General features: G+C 39.7%; 1 protein-coding gene and 1 long non-coding RNA gene across 7 annotated transcripts; one reads left to right on the top strand and one right to left on the bottom strand.

Annotated features, from left to right (window-relative positions):
• Window positions 1–5,751: 5,751 nt before the first annotated feature.
• LOC124869589 lies at window positions 5,752–11,278 on the top strand. Of its 6 annotated transcripts, XM_047367536.1 has the most exons (4): window positions 6,421–6,574; window positions 6,663–6,739; window positions 7,364–7,431; window positions 8,490–11,278. In XM_047367536.1, exon 4 carries the CDS (start codon window positions 9,226–9,228, stop codon window positions 10,129–10,131), a length of 906 nt encoding a protein of 301 aa, XP_047223492.1. In that variant the 5' UTR covers window positions 6,421–6,574; window positions 6,663–6,739; window positions 7,364–7,431; window positions 8,490–9,225; the 3' UTR covers window positions 10,132–11,278. The 6 variants fall into 6 exon arrangements, with proteins under 6 accessions (XP_047223493.1, XP_047223494.1, XP_047223492.1 ...); XM_047367537.1 differs by lacking the exons at window positions 6,421–6,574; window positions 6,663–6,739 and adding an exon at window positions 5,752–5,964; XM_047367538.1 differs by lacking the exons at window positions 6,421–6,574; window positions 6,663–6,739 and adding an exon at window positions 6,201–6,280.
• Window positions 11,279–11,343: 65 nt separating this feature from the next.
• On the bottom strand, window positions 11,344–16,137 carry LOC124869591. Its single transcript, XR_007038620.1, has 2 exons — window positions 15,979–16,137; window positions 11,344–12,051 (listed from the first exon to the last, which is right to left on the bottom strand). It is a non-coding gene; the product is annotated as an uncharacterized LOC124869591 (long non-coding RNA).
• Between the last annotated feature and the right edge of the window lie 4,835 nt (window positions 16,138–20,972).

The following is a 20,972-nucleotide window of genomic DNA, read 5'->3' on the forward strand; positions in this document are numbered from 1 at the left end:
ATACACAGGGGCGTATTTATTTAGAGTCTTCAAAGATTGGGGGATTTAGCCCAAACCCATTTTTCTTCCCCTTCCCTCTCTAAAAAGTGTCCTTTCAACTCTGCATTTATCAATTTTTCAAACTATTATTATATTTTATTTTTAGTAATTTTATTAGTTATACTGGATAAAATTTGATTACATATCAAATATGTAAGATATTACACTATGAGCATTCACCAAATTTTTGTCAGCGGTTAAAAAGAACATTTATGAAAACCATCACCAACTGTGATATGTACTTTTTAAGTCAAATAAACTTGCTCTCAGAGTATTTGCATATTTTATGTAACAAGAGACTTAAAAATGTAACCCAGGTTCCTCTGTTATTTGCCGATGGAGAACTCTCTGAGCCGCACTAATGGATCTGTTGTGTTCTGATATATGGAGATAGTTCTGCAGAGGAAAGTAAAGCCACCAGAGCGTGACTGCAGCCAGACCACTATTTGAGCTTGATCATTCCCAGAGTTCTTTCCCCTCTTTTAGCTCCAACATCTTTCTGGTGAAAACATGAACTCAACTAAATATCAGATCACTGTTATGGAAATTTTTAGTGCCTTGCTTGATTTGCTCCTTGATACTCTACAGGAACTGACAAAAGTATTAGAACCCCTCAGGTGTTGTTCCATTCTTCTCTTATTTAGTCTTAAGAGTAAAGGTTTCTCAGAGCCACTTTAACTGGCTCCTCTCGATGTGGAGGAGCAGTGGCTCTACTCCGAGCTCCTTCTGGATGACCGAGTTCCTCACCCTATTTCTAAGGGAGTGCCCGGCCATCCTACAGAGGAAGCTCATTACAGCCGCTTATATCCAGGATCTCTTTCTTTGAGTCATGACCCAAAGTTCATGGCCATAAGTGAGTGTACAAACGTAGACCAACCAATCGAGAGCTTTGCTTTTCAGCTCAGTTCTCTCTTCACCACAACGGACCGGCACAGTGCCTCCATTACTGCGGAAGCAACACCGATCCGTCTGTTGATCTCCCGTTCCATTCTCCCCTTACCCTTGAACAAGAACCCAAGATACTTGAACTCCTCCACTTGAGGCAGGAACTCCCGTCCGACCTGAAGAGGACAAGCCGGTCAGGAACCATGGCCTCAAACTTGGAAGAGCTGATCTGCATTCTAGCTGCTTCACATTCAGCTGTGAAGCGCCCCAGTGCATCCTGTAGGTCTTGGCTAGTGGGGCCAGCAGGACCACATGATCTGCAAATAGAAGTGACAAAATCCACTGGTCCCCAAACCAGATGCCCTCCGGCTCTTGGGTGTTACTAGAAATCCTGTCCATAAAAGTTATGAACAGGACCGGTGACAAAGGGCAACCCTGCCGGAGTCCAACATGCACTGGGAACAGGCCAACTTAGTGCCGGCGCTGTGGACCAAACTCCTGCTCCGCTTGTACAGAGACCGGATGGTCCCTAATAAAAGGTCCCTGACTCCGTACTCCTGGAGCAACCTCCACAGGGCACCATGAGGAACACAGTTGAAAGCCTTCCTCAGGTCCACAAAACACTTGTGTGATCCCCCTATAGTTGGAACACCCTCCGATCACCCTTCTTATAAAGGGGGACCACCACTCCGGTCTCCCAGTCCAGAAGCACTGTCTCTGACCACCATGCAACGTTGAAGAGGCGTGTCAACCATTACAGCCCTACAACATCCGGAGACTTGAAGTACTCAGAGTGGATCTCATCCAGCCCCAAAGCCCTGCCACCATGGAGCTTCTTAACCACCTCGGTGACTTCAGCCTGGGTGATAAAAGAGACCAACCCCGAGGCATCAGCCTCTGCTTCCACCAGGGAATGCGTGACGGCAAGATTGAGAAGATCCTCAAAGTACTCCATCCACCGGCAAATAATGTCCCCAGTCGAGGTCAGCCCACCCCCACTGTAAATAGTGTTGGCAAAGCACTGCTTCCCCCTCCTGAGGCGCCAGACAGTTTGCCAGAATTGCTTCAAGGCCAACTGGTTGCCCTTCTCCATGTCCTCACCGAATTCTTCCCAGGCCCGAGTTTTTGCCTCTGCCACAGCCTGGGCCACGGCATGCTTGGACTAACAGTACCCGTCAGCCGCCTCAGGAGTCCCCCAAGCCAACCAAAGCCGATAGGACTCCTTCTTCAGCTTGACAGCATCCCTTACTGCCGGTGTCCACCACCGGGTTTGGGGATTGCAGACCTTATGGCCACAGATACGGGCGGCAGCATCGACAATAGACGCAGAGAACACGGTCCACTCTGACTCTATGTCTCCAACCTCCCACGGAATCTGGTCAAAGCTCTCCCAGAGGTGGGAGTTGAATACATTCCTGGCTGAGGGTTCTGCCAGACATTCCCAGCTTTCTCCTCTTCCAGCAGATCAAATTCACCACCAGGTGGTGATTGGTGGACAGCTCAGCATCTCTCTTCACCTGAGTGTCCAAAACACGCAGCCAAAGGTCTGAAGAGACGACTACAAAGTTGTTAAGATTATGAATATTGATTAATTAATATTTATCAATAATTATAATTGAAAATCATAATTTGAGAAAATTAATTTCTTAACCAAAAATCCTTATTTATGAATCAAAATCAGAGATGTCCTCTGGTGTTGTAATTGTGACTCAAAGCCCTTAATAATTACAATTAATAAATTATCAGTACTAATAGATAACTGTTACTAGATGTCACTGTTTAATCAACTGTTTCTGCCAAAACGTGAGGAACTTTGACCTTATTTTGACAGACAAATCACTCTTGCTCAAAATAAACACAAATGCTTTATCTTTATCTACGTGAATATTTATTAAATCAACAGCCCTGATACACCTTACTATTCTGATTCAATAATCTTCACCTAATCAAGCATGCAAAGTTCTACACAAAAGAAAGGAGTACAATATCTAATTAAACAGAATAAAACAGCATGAAGTGTGTACGAAATCAAACCAGCAGTTATTGCAGTTATATGGTGCTGACGAAGCTTTGGAGCGGCACCCCCCAAAACGTAGCTCAGTGTAACACACCCCACAGGGTCATAAAACATCCCCCCACAGTTGTAACTCAGAGAGACACAAAGAGTAATAAAACATTTGGCGGCAACCGCTAAAAGGAACACGCAGGGTGCAGACAAAGAAAATGGTAGAGTTTCACCATGAGGTTATAGCAGTCCAATTTTACAGGGCACCTGCGCTCAGGTTTTCACACATTAGCACAACTTGCGAGACTCGGCGGCCTCGGAGTCCAGCTATAATTAAAATTCAATTACGTAAGCCATGCACATACAATTTCGAACACATTGGACAATAAGTGGCGATTCTAAATCGCCCTAAAATCCTACTCTATCCTGCCCAAGCTATTTTAATAGAAATAAAAAAAAACAGAACGGAGTTACTTGGTGGTGCCTCCTCTGGCGCTGAGGGAGGGAAGGGGAGAGAGAAGAGGGAGTTACTGCACGTCCGCAATTAACTACAAGAAGCGGTCAGCGTAGTCCTTGGCCTCCTTTGGCAAAAAGAAGCAATATGACGGACCGTCAACAGTCGACTGGGACGAAACAAGGAGGAAGATTGCGTCTCCTTGAAAACCTCCGTGGTTTTGGTCACGTGTCAAATCCACGCCTTCGATCTGTAAAGTTGCAAACTTCGGGCCTTCCTATTCCCGGAGCTTCTTTCACGAATTTTCGTCTCGTTGGCCAACGGGGGAGAATGAATGAAAGTCCACGTGGGATTTTCTTGGATTATCTACAGAGTGACGCGCCTCAGATGCTGGTCCGGTTTCCAGCTTGAAAGCAATGGTGGGCGTCTCCGGTGCCCATATATAGTCCACTGTGGCATCAGAGTTGCGACGCCCCCGTCCTATCAGGCACGGTTCCCTCTGGGATTTGTAGTAGCAGACTATCCTGGGGTACAAAATGGCCGATGACGCTGAACAGCATAGCAGCTCCAGCAACGTACACATGGTCCAATATGGTCCGACAAAGTCAATCGTCGACCTCCTGCCAAGGGTGTCCTAGTGCCAAGTATACTAATGAACACCCTTATGCTTATGCAACCGTATGCTTGAAAGCAAACATTAGCACTTATACTTTATTATTCTGGTCTGTGTGTGAAATCTCATCTATAAGTAATAGTAAGCAAGGTTATTTCTTACAAAAGAATAATCGATGACAAACTATGAAAACCAATGTGCAAAAAGAATATTCTATGAAAAACGTTGCTTATAATTTTGCAAAAAAGAATTATAAATGAAAAACTGTTCTCTGATGAATACATTGAACACCTCACAGCCAGGGTAGTCAGCTGGATACAACTAAGCATATTCCACAACCTGCCTATACAGACACTCACCGGCCACTTTATTAGGTACACCTTGCTAGTAACAGGTTGGACCCCTTTTTGCCTTCAGAACTGCCTTAATTCTTCGTGCCATAGATTCAACAAGGTACTGGAAACATTCCTCACAGAGTCTGGTCCATTTCGACATGATAGCATCACACAGATGCTGCAGATTTGTCGGCTGCACATCCATGATGCGAATCTCCCGTTCCACCACATCCCAAATGTGCTCTATGGGATTGAGATCTGGTGACTGGAGGCCATTTGAACACAGTGAACTCATTGTCACGTTTAAGAAACCAGTCTGAGATGATTCATGCTTTATGACATGGCGCGTTATCCTGCTGGAGGTAACCATCAGAAGATGGATACACTGTGGTCATGAAGGGATGGACATGGTCAGCAACAATACTCAGGTAGGCTGTAGCGTTGACATGATGCTCAATTGGTACTATGGGGCCCAAAGTGTGCCGAGAAAATATCCCTCACACCATTACACCACCCCCACCAGCCTGAACCGTTGATACAAGGCAGGATGGATCTATGCTTTCATGCTAGTGACGCCAAATTCTGACCCTACCATCCGAATGTCGCAGCAGAAATTGAGACTCAACAGACCAGGCAACGTTTTTCCAATCTTCCATTGTCCAATTTTGGTGAGCCTGTGCGAATTGTAGCCTCAGTTTCCTGTTCTTAGCTGACAGGAGTGGCACCCGGTGTGGTCTTCTGCTGCAGTAGCCCATCCGCCTCAAGGTTCGACGTGTTGTGCATTCAGAGATGCTCTTCTGCATGCCTTGGTTGTAACCAGTGGTTATTTGAGTTACTGTTGCCTTTCTATCAGCTCGAACCAGTCTCGCCATTCTTCTCTGACCTCTGGCATGAACAAGGCAATTGCGCTCACTGGATATTTTCTCTTTTTCTGACCATTCTCTGTAAACCCTAGAGATGGTAGTGCGTGAAAATCCCAGTAGATCAGCAGTTTCTGAAATACTCAGACCAGCCCGTCTGGCACCAACAACCATGCCACGTTCAAAGTCACTTAAATCACCTTTCTTCCCCATTCTGATGCTCGGTTTGAACTGCAGCAGATCGTCTTGACCATGTCTACATGCCTAAATGCATTGAGTTGCTGCCATGTGATTGGCTGAATATAAATCTGCGTTAACAAGTAGTTGGACAGGTATACCTAATAAAGTGACCGGTGTGTGTGTGTGTGTGTGTGTACACTTTGAACACTGCGGCCTATACAACGGTGAGGCTGATGCATGTTTTTTTTCATGCCACCAAAAACATTTTGCCTGGTAACAGTGGACCAATGAAATTGCTGAGTAGTTCAAAGAGGTCCTATGAACTTGTGCAATAAATCAAGAGAACTTTCACAATTCAATTACCGGTATTGTATTCATCCTCATCAACATGGAAAATCACCAACAGGTTTCGTAAGGCTGGACTGCTGCGTGATTAAAAGGGACCATGTGCGCTCAAGTGAGAGCGTCAACTAAGAGGCTGAAGTGAGTGAAGAGATCCTGAGACTGTTTAATTTGGACACTGAAGAAGAGGACTTTGATGGTTTCAGTGCGCAGGAAGAAGATGAAGAAGACGATCAATTACTTTTGACCTGGTAGGCTGCAGTGTATATCAGTTAGGAGATACTGGAATGTTGTTTGTGCACTGTTCAGTTGCTCTTCAGTTACTGATAACGTACGTATATTTAAAGGTAGTCGTGTTATCCACTGTTCGAAAAAAAGCATTTGCAATATGCATTTGTTTATATTACCATATGGATTAAGTTAAAAGTTAAAAATTCCTCACGTGTAATATCTTTCTGTGTAAATCATATTACAACGTGGGACACCCGCGGCTTAACATCCGATGCGGCCTGTACAAGTACAAAATTGGTTTTCTTTCTAAAATTAGAGCATGCGGCTTTTAATCAGGTGCGCTCTGTAGTCCGGAATTTACGATATATATATATATTTATATATATATATATATATGTATATATATATGTGTGTGTGTGTGTGTGTGTGTGTGTGTGTGTGTGTGTGATTTAATTATAAAAACAATTTACCAGCTCGATGTAACATCTTGATCAAAACATAATTATGAGATTCAAAGTCATAATTTCGACTTTCAAAGTCATAATTATGAGATACCGGAGCAGTTAGAGACAACCCCCTCAGAAAAACAGCATGCTCCAGCACCCAGTTAAATATGATCCTAAATCCAAGGTAAACTGTTAGGACCTCATTATTCGGTAACATTTGCTATTGGATTAAAAGTCAGTAAAAGGTCGGTTCGCCTTTCTTGATTGCCTAGGTTATAGTTGTGTTAGTTTTGTGTCGCCACGGAAACGCCTGCAGACTGGCTTTATCATATATGTAAACGAGTGAACTGTAAGTATCAGAGAAAAGCTGCTGGATAGTTTCGGTTTAGATTCCTTCGTTTTAAATGCTTTTTGATCGTGTGGTGGTGTGTACATCGGTCTTTGTCTTAGCTAGCTGCAGGTTAACCGTCAAAGCGCGCTAACCTTGTTATAGCATATTTAGCATGGTTTTTTGAAGTAGTCCGTTGATTAGATCGTTCTTATTTCAGAGTGCGAAAAAAAGTTCGTTAATGCACTCCAAGAATTCAACAAGTTAATATGTTTAATTATTTTGCAGTAAAAATATAAGCACTAGCTAGTAGGTTAAAACACACCCATCAGCTTGTTGTATGCACGTTTTGTTAAGCATAATGTGATTCACTTTCTTCACCGTTAAATTGTTTTTGTCGATATCTAGACAAGAGTAAAATATGTAAGTACAGTAATATGCATCAGTTTTCAACCTGTTTTCTTAGCGGTTTCATGTACACTTAAGCTAAGCGAATGCCGGTGATCTACAGCTTTAGATCGACAATATTTATAAAAGCAATTAAAAATAAGGAAAATTGAAAAACATGGAACAAAACAAAACAAAAAACAAAAACAGGCAGGCCCTGTTAAAAATGTTAAATTCTTAACTTTACTCAACTTTCAGGATAACTACAGGGGCTAAAGAGACAGACCGAGGAGGTTCCTTTGACCTGAACCTAAACCTAAACAGAGGTAAGTGGCAACTCTTGTAAAAATCATTTATTCATGTACTTGACCGTTTTATAAAGATGACAGTTTCATTTTGGAAAGTGTTCAACCATTAAAATATTTTAGGGGACAAATGTAAACACAGAACTTTAGTTGTGGAGTCACTGGTAGAGTTTCTTTATTACTCTTATGTAGTTTCTTTGTGTATTGGTTTATGATTGCAGATCTGTACAGCTGTTTGGTTGTCTGTTATCCTGTTTTTTTAAGCTGGAGCTTGAGTCTGAAATAAAGTTTCTATCTGTCATGTAGGTCTGGACAATAAATCAGTAATATATATCACAATATACACGTGATCAGTATCAATAGGTAGTACATCTGATAGAATATTCAACATATAGAATATTCTCTGAACTCTGATCCAGAACCACATAGCATTCTGGAGGATGTAGGTGGAGGAAAGGCTTTAGCTACTCAACCTCTCAAGGCCAGCTCAGCTAGGTTGATGGCATTGTTTAACTCACTCCCTCACTCACTGGTGAACTAGCAGCAAGCTAAACTTGCGGAGCAGCAGTTTCATGTTTCACCACTGTGCCTCATAACTGTTTAGAAAATAAATGAATAAATAACGGTGTGAAAACTGTGGATAAAATAGGAAAGGTCACATCACCAGTTTGGCAGTATTTCAGATATTAAAAAAGACTAATCAATAATTATTGATATAAACTGATATAAAATGCTTGTATCGTTGTTTTTCAGTAATATCATCCATCCGTACTATCATGTTCATAATAAATCTTTTGCTATGTATATTTTTATTAGACATTATTCATTAGTTATTGTATGTAACATGGATGAGATATATGACTTCTTAAAATCACGGGATGTTTCAGAGGAAGTCATACAACGACTGGAAAAGGATAAGGTAGCTAGATTGTTAAGGAAATCAGTACCATTTAGGAGTTATACAACACTATTATAGAGACATAGTGAGGACAGATAAGTTTTATCATGTGGCCGTTTTTACTGGGTTTGTTTTCCATTTTAAAGGTTAAATAACTGTTTTAACAATTTTTTTTCTCTAGATTGACTCCAGTGTCCTTCTGCTCATGACAGATGAGCAGCTTAAGGATTATCTCCCATCGTATGGTGATCGACTTGCACTTCTTGGATATTGCAGACGGAAGGAAAATGATCCTGCTGGCCGAAAATCAAAACTTTTTGACCGATTGAGAGCCAAGATTTCAAGGAACAAAGGCAACGATCAGAAGCAGGTCTCTGAAAATGTTAGCATCAGAAATGCTCAAAAAAGTATCTGAAAAGTTGAGATAGGATGGCTGAATTCTCGAGATGGGAAGTTTTTTCAAGTTAGGACAAAGAAAGGTGGTGGAACAAGAAAAATTGATGTGTCAAAGGACTGCAGAAAAAATTAGTTAATTGAAAAGGCAGTGGGTTTGTTTTTTCTGTCTCAAAGAAATTCACAGGGAAGAATTACAGATTTTGAGGTTGACATGACAGATTTTCAGGAACATTCCACTTGATCAACATATTACCGTTGGAGAACTTTATGAACAGACAAAACTACCTGTTTTGCGATTTTACCTAACAACCAAAAAGAAGGACATTGGCAGTGACTCAGAACCAGACAACCCCAGTGGAAATGAACAAGGAGCTTTAAGTTTTTCTACTCACTCTCAGGTTTGCACACCACTGACTCAATCCAAAGCACCAGACAGTGTTGATGTCATATATGTTGGAACCAGCAGTGACCTGACAAACAGCAGCAGTGATAATGTTAACCTAGTTTACTCTACTGATGACATGGGTGATTTGTCCAATGTCCAAGAGCTAGATGCAGCAATCAATGTTGACATTTTAGAAGACAGTGGCACTGTTACCTTTTTCACAGGACACATTTCTAACACAGATAGTCTCAGTCTTGATGACACCCTTCCGCTGTCTACACAGTCATCTAGTCCAGGGCTTTCTTCTTTACACTTTGATTCTTTGGACGAGCCCATTGTTCAGAGAGAAGGGATTAAAAAAATCCTTGTTCTTCACCGTGGCCAAATCCTGAAAGAACTAATTTCACATTTTTGTGATCTAAGTGTCACTCAGGAGGACATATGTATTCAAGTGGTGCTTCCTGATGGAAGGCGAGAAAAGGCTGTTGATGATGGAGGAGTTTTGAGGGATGTCCTCTCTGAGTTTTGGCAGGACGTTTATGAACAGTGCACAATGGGCAATAACTTTAAGGTGCCCTACTTGCGTCATGATTTTGGACAGCAACAATGGGAAAGCATTGGCCGAATCATTGCCTTTGGCTGGCAAAAACAGAAGTACCTGCCTATAAAACTTGCTCCAGTAATACTGGAACAAGCAGCTCTTGGTTGTATAAAGAGTCCTCTTGTTGATAGCTTCCTAAGGTATGTTACAGAGTCCGATCGAATGGTGTTTGAATCTTGCCGTTCAGATTTTCGGAGTGTGGACAGAGAAGAGCTTCTGGAAATCATGGATCTCCATAACTGTCGAAGAGTACCAACAGCTGATAACATTGAGCTACTACTTGAGGAGCTTGCCCACCAAAAGCTCATTCAGGAACCTGCCTTTGTTATTGAGCAGTGGAGCACTGAGCTTTCCCCGCTGAGGTCAGAGATGGAAAGTATTACAGCTGCATATGAAAATCACCAACCAACTTTAAGAAAGGTTATACGTTCAGTTGTATAACCCTGCAGTCATGAATGCACAGCAGAAAAACATCAGCAGATATTTAAGTTCTTATCTCAGAGAATCAGACACACAGCACCTGTCACTTTTTCTTCGGTTCTGCACAGGATCTGATTTGTTTCTTCAAAAACCCATCAGTGTTAGTTTCACTCAACTTCAAGGTATTCAGAGACGGCCAGTTGCCCACACATGTGGTTGCTACCTAGAGTTGCCAGTTAATTATGATAACTATCCAGAGTTTCGACACGAAATAAACAAGGTCCTAGAAAGTAGTGTATGGGTGATGGATATAGTGTAACAGACTTCAGTTGAAGAACATGTGACTAAGGATATTTTTTGCATTAAACTTTCAAAGTTTAGCATAGTCTTAAAAACTGTTTTTTAGCTCATCTTACCTCCACGGTGTTTCTATTTTGCATTGTATTGTTCTCTAGAGTATTTATAAGACCAGCAATGTCACAGTAGGCACTCTCCTACCGGCGTTTATGTTTTATTTCTGTTAAAAGTAATCCAAAGTTAAAGTTTAAAACATAAATTTGAGTCGGCTGTAAAATTTATTTTCTCAATATTTTTGGGTTTGATAAATGTAGATACTATAATTTTGTTTTACTTTTAATCATTTTACTTGAGGCCGCAAAAGCTGGTTAATTCCACAGTTAAAAATACAATATGGCCGCCACGCTTGTAAACAAGCAGCTCTTAGGTGTATAAATCATTTATGAATAATTTCTGATGTTTTCTTATATTATTCACCTACTTTAAATGTTCAGTGCATGAACATGTTGCTACTCTGTTTGAATATAGTTCTGGAACAAATGGAGTAAAGTGTTTTATTTACCCTTATTTGTGAAAATTTGTTTTTGTTTACTCAGCATTTTATTTATATTGCTGTTATAAGTAAGCATAACCTTAAAATATCTTCAATAACAGATTGGTGCCATTGCAGTACATCAATATCAGATTTAACCAGAAAACAACTGAGAAAGAACACTTTTTTTTTCTTTTTTTACACCTTGAAGCATTGTCATTATTTTTTTAAATTATTTAAAAAAAAAATCTTCTGTAAAGTCTTCCGTAATGGCTATTTAGAGACTTTTTTATTATTTTGAAGTACAATAAACCACTTTCTCAGTTTATAAGTGTGATTTATTTGGGATGGGGGCTTCAAATCAGCATTGGGATGCACACATGAAAAATAATGAGGTTTCTACAGCAGTTTTCAATTCCTTTATTTCCTCTTTAATAATCAGCATAATGTTCAAACTCTAATGCAGTGATATTGATAATAAAGGGAAAATATAAAAATGAAAAGTCATCTGACCATACTAGTGCAATGTATCAATATATTTTTCTAATGTCAGACTTATTTTATCAGCTCAGCATGCATTGATCTTATTTTAGTGTCTCTTCTTACTTAGTTACAGAGCTTGTGAATGACTTTGACCCATCTTTACACTTGTGCAACACTGTGTTGAAGCAAATACAGGTACTCCCAGGAAATGTCTACTGAAGTCCAAGTTAGTGACAAGGTAGCAAACTGTCAACACAACAAAATGTTTTTACATGTATCACTGCAGTTCCAAATCACTGGTAATTAGCTGTCTGAGTCTTATATATAGATCAGTTGTTGCAAACACATCATCTGACATCCAGGTTATGCTCTGAAATCAGGTCTACACAGATACTGAAGAGGTCTACACAGATACTGAAGACGTCTTCATCGCATGGAAAGTCTTTGAAAACACAGTTTTCCAAACAGGCTTCAACCCTGTTCAGATCGATGCTGTGTAGATAGTCTCTGGTTCCATACACCTGAGGTACTGTGTACATTATGGATGGGCGGCCGTGAGGACTTCGTGAATTGTGTGCTGGACGTATCCTGTGGTGGTTCCAAGCGGAAGCAACTTCATTTAGTTCTTTCTAGAAGAAAACAACAACCAAACTAAACTCATAGACTTGAAATAAGCATTCAATAGTAAAATGCAAGTATGAATCTAGCATCACTGCTATTCATCCAAAAACAGGGAAATTTAATTCAGGCAACTATCCAAACATGCAATCTGTGCAATATTTAAGATATGCTATTAATTTAGTATCATACTCAGAAAATAAATCTTTGCACATTATAATCACTTTATAATTATATTATTATATTATATATATTATATTATATAATATTTAGAAAGAAGATCACACCGATGGAGGTCTGGACAGAGCCAATGAACTGAACACATTCTTCAATAGGTTCAGTTCAGAAACCAGCTACACATCCTCCTCTCCTGCTCACAGCCAAACAGACATTCCATCTTCCTTTGACCCACAGGACCCACAGCTGTCCAGTAACACCTCACATTTTTTATCTTCCACCTCAGCCCTAGACCCTTCTGCTTCTACATGTTTGCCTTCAACCATATCAAAAGATGCTGATGATTCCTTTGCTTCCCCCTTCCACCTGTGTGTCTCAAGAAGTCAGGTGAAGGTACAACTGGAGAGACTGAATAGGAATAAGGCTGCAGGTCCAGATCATGTCAGCCCTAGAGTCCTGAAGGCCTGTGCAGAGCAGCTCTGTGGGATTCTGCAGCACCTCTTCAACCTTAGCCTGGCCCAGAAGAAGGTTCCGGTGTTGTGGAAGACCTCCTGTCTTGTTCCGATACCAAAGAAAACTCATCCATCAGTCCTCAATGACTGTAGACCTGTTGCCCTGACATCCCACATCATGAAGGTCCTAGAGAGACTCCTGTTGGCCCACCTGAGTAAGCAAACAGTAAACCATCAGGACCCCCTTCAGTTTGCTTATCGCTGTGGAGTTGGAGTTGAAGATGCCATCATACACCTGCTTCAACAAACCCACTGTCATCTGGACAAAGCCAGCAGCACTGTGAGGATCATGTTCTTTGATTTCTCCAGTGCATTTAATACAATCCAACCTGATTTGTTTTGTCAGAAACTCCAGAAGACTCAGGTGGAGGCCTCAACAATCTCCTGAATCAAAGACTACCTGACAAATAGACCACAGTTTGTGAGACTGAAGGGTTGTGAGTCTAACCAGGTAGTCAGCAGCACAGGAGCACCACAGGGGACTGTACTCTCACCATTCCTTTTCACTCTGTACACCTCAGACTTCCAGTACAAGACAGACTCCTGTCATCTGCAGAAATACTCGGATGATTCTGCAGTCGTGGGGTGGTTCAGAGATGGTCAAGAAGCTGAGTACAGGAAGGTGGTGGACCACTTTGTGGCATGGTGTGGAAACAATCATCTCATTTTGAACGTGACTAAAACAAAGGAGATGATTGTAGATTTTAAGAGAAACAGGAATAAGTCAAAAACTATTTCTATCATGGGAGAAGAAGTGGAGGTGGTGGAGGAGTATAAATACCTCGGTGTTCACCTGGACAACAGACTAGAGTGGAGATGCAACTGTAAAGCCATCTACAAGAAGGGACAGAGCAGACTGTACTTCTTGAGGAAGCTTAGGTCCTTTGGTGTTTGCAGAAAGATGCTGCATATCTTCTATAAGTCTGTTGTGGAAAGTGTGATCTCTTCTACCATTATCTGCTGGGGAAGCAGCATCAGAGCCAGGGACTTAAGAAAACTCAACAAGCTGATAAAAAAGGCTGGCTCTGTTCTGGGGACTCCTCTGGAACCTCTGGAGATCATTGTGGAAAGAAGGATTCTTCATAAAATGAAGAACATTATGGAGAACCCTGAGCATCCTCTTCATGAGACTGTCCTACAACAACAGAGTGTCTTCAGTCAGAGGCTTCTTCAGATCTGCTGTAAGACGGAGCACTACAGGAGATCCTTCCTGCCCACAGCCATCAGCATCTACAACAGCTCTTTGAGGAAACCTTCATAATATGAGCTATAACAACATTTAATTTCCCTTTGGGATTAATAAAGTATTTTTGAATTGAATTGAATTGAATTTATAGGAATCATAAATATTTTCAATAGATGAGAAGACAGAGTAGCTCAAATCAAGCTCAGACCATGTCCGAGAAGTGTCCATCTGCTTTCAGTTTGTCAAAGAGGTCCATCCAGAACTGGATACATTCACTTCGCAGGATCAACCACCATCTTTCAATTCGCTGATTTCCAGTGCTTGGACCAAATATTACATTAACGCTTTCAGGTTGATCTTCTGTAAGATGCAAATATCTTTGCATGTCAGCCGCATTAACATTTTCTGTCCCTAAATCCACTCTCAGTCTTTCAGGACAACCCTCGGCTTTAATCAGGGCATCCATGAAGTACCCAGCAATCACTCTTGGATCATTATTTGTTTTGTATGCCTCAAGCCATATTAGCCTTCTGGAAAAACCATCAATGCAACCATTGATCCCAATTCCAAATGGTTTGAGCTTATCATAGCCATCCATATGCCAAACATAGTTTGGACCATGACTATAGTAAATCCGTCTCCTCAGTCGATTTCTTGACCTTAGGTCCACTCCTTCATCATCTAGTAAGCGTAAAAGGACTCGAACTGTTTCCCTGTCTGTAACAAGACCATTCATCCAACATTTTTGGTGCATCCATCGATATCCGTGACATTGTCCAGATGTTTCAAGTTACTGACGAATGAAAGCTGTCACTACACTCACTTCAGTTTTGTTCTTTCGCCGCCAAAGTTTCTTCTTATTAAGAATCCTTTCTAGAGTCCTCTTGCTAAGAATAACCCCATGAACCTCAGCCGGAAAAGCAAGAATTTCATCATTGGTTAAACCACATCTGAAATACTCCTCAATTTTTTTATAATCCATTGAAAAGGGGAAAAATCTGTGTTTTACTGGTTAGACTGATCAAATGGAATACTGTGTAAATCTCATTCTCTGACAAAACAGCATGTCTACTGAAAAAAATGAGAAATTGTCTGTTTCGGAAAGTAAAAATTATGACTTTGAATCTCATAATTATGACTTTCTATCTCATAATTATGACTTTGAATCTCATAATTATGACTTTGAAAGTCGAAATTATGACTTTGAATCTCATAATTATGACTTTCTATCTCATAATTATGACTTTGAATCTCATAATTATGACTTTGAAAGTCAAAATTATGACTTTGAATCTCATAATTATGACTTTCTATCTCATAATTATGACTTTGAATCTCATAATTATGACTTTGAAAGTCGAAATTATGACTTTGAATCTCATAATTATGACTATGAATCTCATAATTATGACTTTCTATCTCATAATCATGACTTTGAATCTCATAATTATGACTTTGAAAGTCGAAATTATGACTTTGAATCTCATAATTATGACTTTGAAAGTCGAAATTATGACTTCCTGCTGGTCTTTTATTTTTTCTTTCATGGCAGAAATGGGCTTCCATAGAACAGGGTGCAATGCAAAATTATATATACTCTGTAGTGTAAGACTACGCAATGAATGGAAAAGCAATGAAACACAATGTTTGGAATTTCTCATTGTTCATACTAGGTTGTGACAGCTCTAAATCAACTTTTAGAAATCCTGAGACTGAATAATATTAGACGGACACAAACCGCTTTTTGGATGGACTAAAGGGGGAGCTTTGTAGTGGAAGGTTAAAAAACATTTCTCACTGGTTGAATAACCAGCATTTTCTTTCAGTCATCTCCCAATTTATCACTCTCAGTGGTTTGTATTTTCCGCTTATTTTAAACTGGACCAGAGCAAACACAGCATTTAAACCCAGCCACCCATGCTCAATATCACAATATATTTTTGTTTGAATTCAAATACATTAATAAAGCCCCCAACAAACATGTTTGCTCATTATTGCGTTTAGTTGGTTTACATGTATTTATCAGAGAAAAGTTTGCCATGAACAAATATACCTGTTTTTACCTTTGTATCCAAGTAGGCATTTAGGTCTGTTGCCCAGTTGTTGTTTTGTTTGTTTTAGTTTGAATTAGAGGAGGCCCAGAGGAAGACCCAGGACACGCTGGAGGGCCTATGTTTCTCGGCTGGCCTGGGGACACCTTGGGATTCCCCCAGACGAGCTGGTCCAAGTAGCTGGGGAGAGGGAAGTCTGGGTATCTCTGCTTAGGCTTCTGCCCCCGCGACCCGACCCTGGATAAGCGAAATACAATGGATGGATGGATGGATAGTTTGAATTAACATATTAAGTCAGGCACACAATGTGTGGTTTTTATCATTATAAAAAGATGTATCAGCTCTATGTAAATTCTTGATCACAACACGGGAAACAGTGTGCAATGCAAAATTGTATATACTCTGTAGTGTAAGACTACAGAATGAATGGAAAAGCAAGTGCTAGCAGTAATGTTGTTACTTTTAGATGAAGTGACTATGAAAAAGATAACAATAAGACGACAGATGCTGCAGCATTGAAACACAATGTTTGAAATTTGTCATTGTTCATATTAGGTTGTGACAGCTCTAAATAGACTTTTAGAAATCCTGAGACTGAATAATATTAGACAGACACAAACCTCTTTATTTTCACATTTTGCATTGTTTCATCAAAAACATCAGACATTGGATGTCTTCAGAATGAACAAATGTTTTGACTGATGAAAGATGTTTGACGTCTGTTGATTGAGTAAGATGTTGGCACGATCGATACTTCCTCTTTGTTCACATGAAAGTGTTTTGCTGCCAGTGAGTATATAAAGACCTTCAGACTCTTCGGTTTTTCAGCCATGGACAAGGTTTTGCTGCTGGGCCTATTGTGTCTGCAGGTTTTTCTGCTCACCACAGCCTTCACTTCTACGGAGAAAGCTGCTCTCCACACAGATGATCTACATCGGCAGCTGGCTGATCTGGTAAGATGACAGCAAGCCTTACTGAAGTGACATAAATACAGTACATTTTATTATTTATTTCTGATATTGTGAAACTAAATAAGAAATACATTTTTCAATGATAACGGTAAGTTTCCTCTTCATTTTGTCACAGGTGGTAAAAGATAAAGGCACGGAGGGGATGAAACCTCGTCCCTGGAGAGGCTGTGGGTGGAAACCGGGGTCCTGTAATATTTTGGTGGTAATCTATTTTCTCTTAACAAAACGGAAACTAAAAAATATCAATTAAAATAATTGTCAAAATCTGAATGTACACATTAAAGCAAAATAGGATCTTTGCTGATCCTTTGTTGATTTAACCAATCATACTAATACTAATCTCTTTCTTTTGCTGTTTAGAAACCAAATAAAAAAAACCCTGAGGCCAGTTTACCTAAGCCCGTTGAAGATGTGATGGATTATTGAAACAACTTCATACGCATGAACATCAAAAACATATGTTTCTCAACTTTCATATTTGTAAAATCACAAATGAATCTTTACTTTGCAATATAATGAACTGCTTCTGAGAACTAAATATTTTTTTCTAATGCTCATTAAATAAATAGAAAATAATTAAATGATTGTTGTGCGATTGTCTTTAAATGTCTGGTTGTCTCCTGATCAGTGTTAAAATATAAACCCCAGTAAATTACAAAAATTTAAAACACAAGGTACATATTTGAAGTTGTTATGGATCTAATAGGAGAGGTTTTTCAATATTTATCATATAAGCACCCAATGATTCAGATTGTCATCTGGAGGGCCAGTTTCCACCTGTAGTTGAAACTGTCTGGAAATAATCTGTTCCATTTTTGGATGAAAGCGGATGACCACAAAATGCTGTAATATCAATGGAATTATTACTTTAGCTTTTCTGTCGTTCACTCCCACTTGTTTAAGGAAGTCAAATTTTGTTCCTTACAAACATACCATATACAATATTTGATTGAAATGAAAATCATAACAGTCTTTAAAATGGTCTAAAAATTATCCCTACTTTATATAGTTTATTATAAGAACCACTTTACTTGAAAACATAAGTAAAGTTAAAAACTGCTAGATAACATGCTGAAATAACAAAGATGATAGCACTCACCAAGATTAAAATCTAAGGACAGGATTGTCCCACTCTGCTAAACATTTTCATTAAAGGGAGAGGAAGTGAAAGTAATAAAGGCACACCAGTTAAAACATCCATAAGAGGGAAGTGATGCCAAAGTATCAGCTAAATCCTCTTTCAATGTCAAAATAAAGATAATATTAGAAACATTCCCAAGGCTCAGGAAGGAGAGAACTGTCCTCCTCTGGTACAGTATTTAAACTGCAACTACCTTACGCACAACTTCCGCCTCTATGCCTGCGCAGACGCTTTTCTTCCCCGCTTCCTACTTGATTGCATTATTTTACTCTTAACTTTTTATCTCTTAACCAAAATTACGGAAAAGCTGGACTAAAACTAGATCCGTGAATGACATCTGTGAACTTCATCGACAACTTCAATATGTTTTGAGGAAAGTGACACCTTTTCAAGCAAGATGGTTTCTGTTTGAACAAGCCTGGAGCCAGACGTTTCACATCTAATCTCTTCTATTCAATAATTAATACGCCAGCAGCCTCTTCCTTCAGCAGACAACATGGATAACGCTGCCACCAACAGCTACAGCAGAGATAGAGGTAAGTGGGCAGTTGGCTGAGAAAGAGAGTTGATCACTAAAGGTCTCCCTGCCGAATTCTACAGGAGAAGTGCTTTCTTGTTTCCTCCTGGACTTTGAATAGTTTAAGTGTTTCCTCCTCCTCAGATTGCTTCCAGACCTGGTCGAGTTCAAGCTGGTTTCGAGAATTTTCTTAAAGAGTTTTTTCTGACTTCTGGATAAGGATTCAAGTCTCTAGCTATTTCCTCCGGATCAAGTTCAAGCTGGCAGCTTCCTGGCTCTTCGACCATCCTGATCAAATCATAAGCGAACCCTGTCCACCCTCCAACCAACTCTCACGCAAGTACCTCCAACCTGTGCTCGACACCATCAATCCGCTTTCATCACACAGTCCTGAATCAAGGCTCCTCAGGATCTACCTTCACAGAACTGCTCCTGCGTTGTGCTCTCAGACTAGAGGGTGACACGGGAGTGGTTTTTTCTCCTGTCCCATCCCGCTCCCACAGAAAAATGTCTTGTCCCATCCCAATCCCAGGCCAGCATAACGAATAAAATCCTGTCCCGTCCCACTCCTGGTAAATTGACTCCCACTCCCATCCCGCTCCCATTCAGAACGACTCCCACTCCTGTGCTACTCCCATTTTTGTTTTCTTCATTTAGTCTTTTGGCAATTTCTTTGTTTGAAGGACCAGTTAGGTCCCTGTTTTTAGCTGTAGTAAAGGCAGGTTATAGTAAAAAGAATAATAATGAAGAAATAATAAAATATCAAACAAGGAAACAGACCATGCCTATCTTAGTTGAATAAACAAAATGTACATAGTTGTATTTTACTTATTTATTAAGTGATCGTTTCCTTTGAACAATGACATTACTTTTATGTTTCAAGTTGCTGAAACGAAAGAAAAATGCACCTAGTAAGAGAACTGTACTTGTTGAACAAAAGGACAAAAAGGCATTACCTTCACAATTTAGAAACTGTACCTGAATGGTTCACAGCCCTGGTCCTCAGGGACTCCTTCCCTGCAAGCTTTAGATGTATGTCTGCTCCAGAACACCTGATTCAAATTCTGACATGACCTCCTATACAGGCATCAAGAATGGAGGGTCAAACTGGACAAAATTAATACAATAAAATAATCATTAAATAAATAAATGTTGTGAATGTCCCATAAGTGAAGTAAATGTAACATGAAAGAAATGTAACATTAAATGTGCCATTAAATTAAAGTTACCATTTATTTATTTAATACATCATTAGAAACAATAAATGTACCATTATATCATAAAATTGACTATTATGCAATTAAATGTGCCACTGAATAATTAAGTATAATTTTAAAGACGACATGACGTAATTAGTGGTACATTTAATATTTAATGATGTATTAAATAAATTGTACATTTAATGGTACATTCAATTTTTTTCTATTTCACAACATATTTATTTAAAATCTTCCCTTGATGAAGCCTTTCTACAAGGTCCATGAGGGGACATGGGGGGATTTTTTTCTTTTTTGTGTCCCCACGCAATAGTCTTTGCGTTATTTCGCAATACTTTGTGACATAGTTTCCAAACCAGATAACTGCAAAAATGAAACAAACACTACACCCGTTTTGAGATTTATTGAGTTTTATTTTGAAATCAGCCTTAAATAAAATTATCTTCAAATCAGACTAAAAGACAGTTTTTATCCACAAGCTGTCAAACAAACTACTGAACTCTGGACCATTAAACTGCACGAAACCACATCTGTGACACTTTGTTTGCTTATTAATGCTGCATGATGTGTACTTTTTTTTGTACGCCATTAGTGTTTTTGTTTTTATCGTGATTTGAACGGTTCTTCTTATCCTAAGCATTTAATCGCAACGTTTACTGCGTGTTAACCTGCATATGACAAATAAACCATATCAATGACATATAAGTGTTTGTTTTATAAGCAGTTTATCATCTGTGCTGTTGCTCCAAAATGCCGAACGCAAAAGTATTGCGTGGGGACGCAAAATAAATAAATTTCCCCATGTCCCCTCACGGGCTTCCGTACCTTACCTCTTAAATCTTTAGTGCACATGCAGCAATTATGTTTGTCAGATGAGACTTGACACATGTTGGTAATTTTGGTTTGATGAATGAAGAGATGCAGGGTTGATTTAATCCAGAATCTGCTTACAAGTGTTCCTTGATTACGACTAAACATGTTTTGCAAGCAGCAGACTGCGTGTTAAAACCGCTACATTCAACTCTCCTGAAGTTCGGTAATATTTGCGACTTTCCTGTCAGCTCTATGAGTTTAATAGATAAGTCCTTATTTCTGACATTACGTTACAAATCCAATTTTACCACATCCAGTTCTCCACCTGCGTTTGCTCCCTCCATTCT

This window comes from Girardinichthys multiradiatus, chromosome 6 (assembly GCF_021462225.1).
Source record: "Girardinichthys multiradiatus isolate DD_20200921_A chromosome 6, DD_fGirMul_XY1, whole genome shotgun sequence".
Classification (NCBI taxonomy): domain Eukaryota; kingdom Metazoa; phylum Chordata; class Actinopteri; order Cyprinodontiformes; family Goodeidae; genus Girardinichthys; species Girardinichthys multiradiatus.

Coding starts and splice junctions, on each gene's coding strand:
- LOC124869589 (XM_047367537.1), top strand. CDS start 9,226: ATGGGTGATTTGTCCAATGTCCAAGAGCTAGATGCAGCAATCAATGTT.